The sequence below is a fragment of the Urtica dioica genome, chromosome 7 (genome assembly GCF_054948205.1).
Source record: "Urtica dioica subsp. dioica isolate 48M chromosome 7, U.dioica_male_clone48M_v1_H2, whole genome shotgun sequence".
NCBI lineage: Eukaryota > Viridiplantae > Streptophyta > Magnoliopsida > Rosales > Urticaceae > Urtica > Urtica dioica.
The window spans coordinates 34,355,538-34,359,215 of NC_142762.1; the positions used below are offsets into that span (position 1 = coordinate 34,355,538).

The window sequence follows — 3,678 nt, forward strand, 5'->3', positions numbered from 1 at the left end:
ATTTATTGTACTAATTTTGTCTGTCAACATTATATAATCTTAATATAATTTTTCCCTTTTATAAAACCTTTTAACATACGTGTGTATAATGTTAGAAAGTTTGACAACTCGTTAATTTTGTTAATTTTATAAGATGTCAAAGTATCACTAGGTTTTATCTCAAAATTAATTAACAATAATAAGAAGAATAAATCATTAATTGAAACTTCCTGATATAAGAGAATCGAGATAGTTGTAAAGAATAAACTCGTTGTGACATACCATTTAAAATGGACGATCAATAGTTTGCCACTGATTGATTTGGAATAAAATCATGTTGTGTAACTGATCTTATTCCTAATAATAGATGTCATGTCTTTATAATAAGGAGGAATACGATATGTCTAGCATCCGTATATGGATTCTTGTTTTCTAACTTTATATTCTGCAATTGATTTATTTTATTAATGCGACGACAATTGCATTTTGTAAAATACACTTTCTAAAAAAGTAAACTATAAATTGCTAATAATTTGGGTACAACTGCGCTCTATTGACTACCACAGTTGCTATCTGAGGGAGGGAAAAGCGCACACACGACGCTGACCATGGAATGTGGACAAACGTTTACTTTTTTTACTTTTTTTACAACCATTAAAATACACGACTACTTAAATTTAAATATAATGGTCACACTTCATTTTTTTTTAAGAGCATATTATGAATACTAGAGCAGATATATATAAATATGAGAGCTGGATAAATATAAAAATTTATTATAATAAATATGGGCAATACGTCAGACGGGATTCAATTCTGTGTTCTCTTCGAAGGGGTATTACCAGCTTCTTTATCACACGTCAATTCTTATTTCATCCTCAACGACAGATACAGTACTACAACTAAATGACAAAACCTGAAAGCGAATAAGAGAAATCAACATTTTTAATAAAGGACAAAATTAATTTAACCTGTTCAAACCTACACAAATGCAGGGACTCAAATATCACAAATTAATCTCAAATTAATTTCAGGCCAGTGAGAGTGTCGTATTTGGGCTACGGCCGATGCAATTTAAATAAATCCGTCAGGCTAAAAAAAATAGATTTTGAAAAGAAAAAAAATAAAAAATATGTCACACTTCTCCAAAACAATAATATTACATAATTAAAGACATAACTGAATACAAGAAACGTCTTCTGACTTTTTTTTTTGGGTGAGATAATATAATACAAAACACACAAAAACCACAATAAGATCATAAAATGTCAGTAGGAATGAATGAACACAATCAATTACGTACACGTTGTTGACTTGCGGTCAAACAGTTAGTTTAGGGAATTCCAGTTCCACGGATCCAAGCAGAAAAACGAGGCCTCTCAGATCCCGACCCAGACCCAAGAGTCCTGATTCGGAGGATCCCATGAACCACCATTCCAACCAAGAACCCCAGCGCGGCGCTGGACCCCACCAGCGACACCGCGGTGACCACAAGCACCACGAACACGTCCTCCTTCTTGTCCATATCCCGACACGTCATGGCGAGCTCGACCCCCGCGAAGAGCAGGAGCACCCCGAGAAGGCCGACGGGGAATCCCGAGAGCACGGCCACGAGGGACGACCCGAGGACGAGCCCCAGCACTGCCTTGGCGGCCCCGAGGAGCGCCACGCAGGCCCCGCTCCGCCCCCCGAAGCGGTACTGCCCCGCCAGCCCGCCCGCCCCGTGGCAGCACGGCATGGCCCCCACCCAGCACCCCGTCAGGTTCATCAGCCCCACGGTCACCGAAAGCGACGTTGCCGAGAACTCCCCCCGCCCGGGGAACAAGTCCGCCGACAGCTTCACCACCGCCACCACCGAGTTCAGCACCGACAGCGGCAGCTGCGGGACCGTCCCCTTCACGAACCCGTCCCTCCACGCCTTCGCCGGGATCTTCACTATACCCATCCTCGATGGCCCCGCCTTTATCTCCCCTGCCAGCCCCGGCCGCCGGGCGAACGCCAGCGCCGTCCCGAGCACCGCGACCATCAGCGCCGACGGCAGCGAAAAAAGAATTCTCCGCCACCTTCTCGGCTGACGAGCAGGACGAAAGCCAGAAATGTAAGGTAAAAAATTAAAAAAAAACTTGCAAAATGTGCAAAATATAAATATTGACAGCCCCGGCCGGCGGGCAAACCCTACGGCCGTCCCGAGCACGGAGACCATCAGCGTCCGCCGAGGGGAGCGAAAAACAAACTCTCCGCCACCTTATCGGCTGACGAGCAGGGACGAAGCTAATTTAAAATAAATAAATAAAAACTGCAAAAATTAAGCCCCTCCTCACACCCACCTCGGTTGGTGCCTGCTGAAGAGTGTCTGTTTCCGGCTCTGGCTCTGGCTCTGGCTCTGGGCCGGCGCCGGAGACGAGGAGGATGAATGCGGCGGCGGAGAGGGCTAGAATTAGGCCGTCGAGGCCGAGCCAGGGGCGGTTTGCGAGGGACTTAGACTTGGGGAGGTCTTGGAGTTTGCGGACGTATTTGACGGCGGTGAGGGAGAAGGAGAGGCCCTGGGCGAGCTGGATGCCGCGGACCACAGAGAGGGGGACGAGTCGGTAGACGAGGTGCATGAGGCCGGTGGCGCCCAGGAGGAGGAGGGCGGAGCCGGTGAGGATGCCGGCGGCCATGATCTCGGGGACGCCGAAGTTGGGGTCGGAGAGGGCGGCCGCCGCGATGGACTTCATGGGCTGGACGGGCATTGGGACGCCGTAGAAGGCCCCCGTCAGGAGGTTGTAGGCGCCCGTGAAGATGAGGGTCGTCCCGAGGTCGAGGCCGCGGGAGAGAGTCAGCGCCAGCACGATCGGGATGTACGTCCCGAGGTCGCCCATCGCGCCGTTCACCTCCGCCCTTTTCGACCGGAACGCCAGGTTTGACCGCACTTTGCCAATCATTATTCTGCCCCGGAAAAATGGGACCTTTGCTGTCTCGTTATCGTCACCTTCCTCGTTTTGTTGGTGCCGTGACTCCATGGCTCCTCTGTTTTTTTTTTCTTTTTTTTCTACGGGTTTTGTGTGCTTTGTTTAGTTGATTAAGAGAGGGGTTTCTTTTGGACGTATAATGATAAGCAAGCTAGGACGAGTGTAAAGAGTCTTAGCGAGAGGGAAAAAAAAAAAGAAAAAAAAAGACAATTATATAAATAGTGGAAATATCCGGCGCACACGGATATGTTTGACTTTTATAATTATAATTGTAATAATTATTATTATTATTATTGTTGAAAAGATAAAGAAAGAGAGAGAATCGGAGAAGAGAGAGAGAGTGTTCCGAGACTTTGAATATTTCTTTATATTTGATATGAACTTGTATCACCTATTTATACATATGGTGGATGTAATAATACTATCTAGGAAATAGAAAGTAATAAATGTTACACAGAAAAATAAGACATGGAAAATAGATGACAAATAAATGTAACACATTTTCCCATGTGATATGAGTTCCAAGGAGTGAGGATTTCCGAGGGATGCTTGTCAGGAGGAAGGCACGCTTGTCAGGAGGAAGGGCGAACTGACGAGCTGACGAAGTGACCCGGGAGGGCGAACTGACGAGCTGACGAAGTGACTCGGGAGAGCGAACTGATACCACAGCTGAGTTTGGATCCTTGCTGTCTCGGGTTGACTTCGAGCTCGGTGGTTTCCCATGCAGGTTTCTCGGAGGTGTCCAGGT

General features: G+C 46.5%; 1 protein-coding gene across 1 annotated transcript; it reads right to left on the reverse strand.

The window, feature by feature from the left end:
- Positions 1-1,099: 1,099 nt before the first annotated feature.
- On the reverse strand, positions 1,100-3,230 carry MOT1 (molybdate transporter 1). The gene is made up of 2 exons (XM_089621468.1): positions 2,307-3,230; positions 1,100-2,050 (listed from the first exon to the last, which is right to left on the reverse strand). Exons 1-2 carry the CDS (start codon positions 2,979-2,981, stop codon positions 1,313-1,315), a joined length of 1,413 nt encoding a protein of 470 aa, XP_089477594.1. The 5' UTR covers positions 2,982-3,230; the 3' UTR covers positions 1,100-1,312.
- Positions 3,231-3,678: the final 448 nt, after the last annotated feature.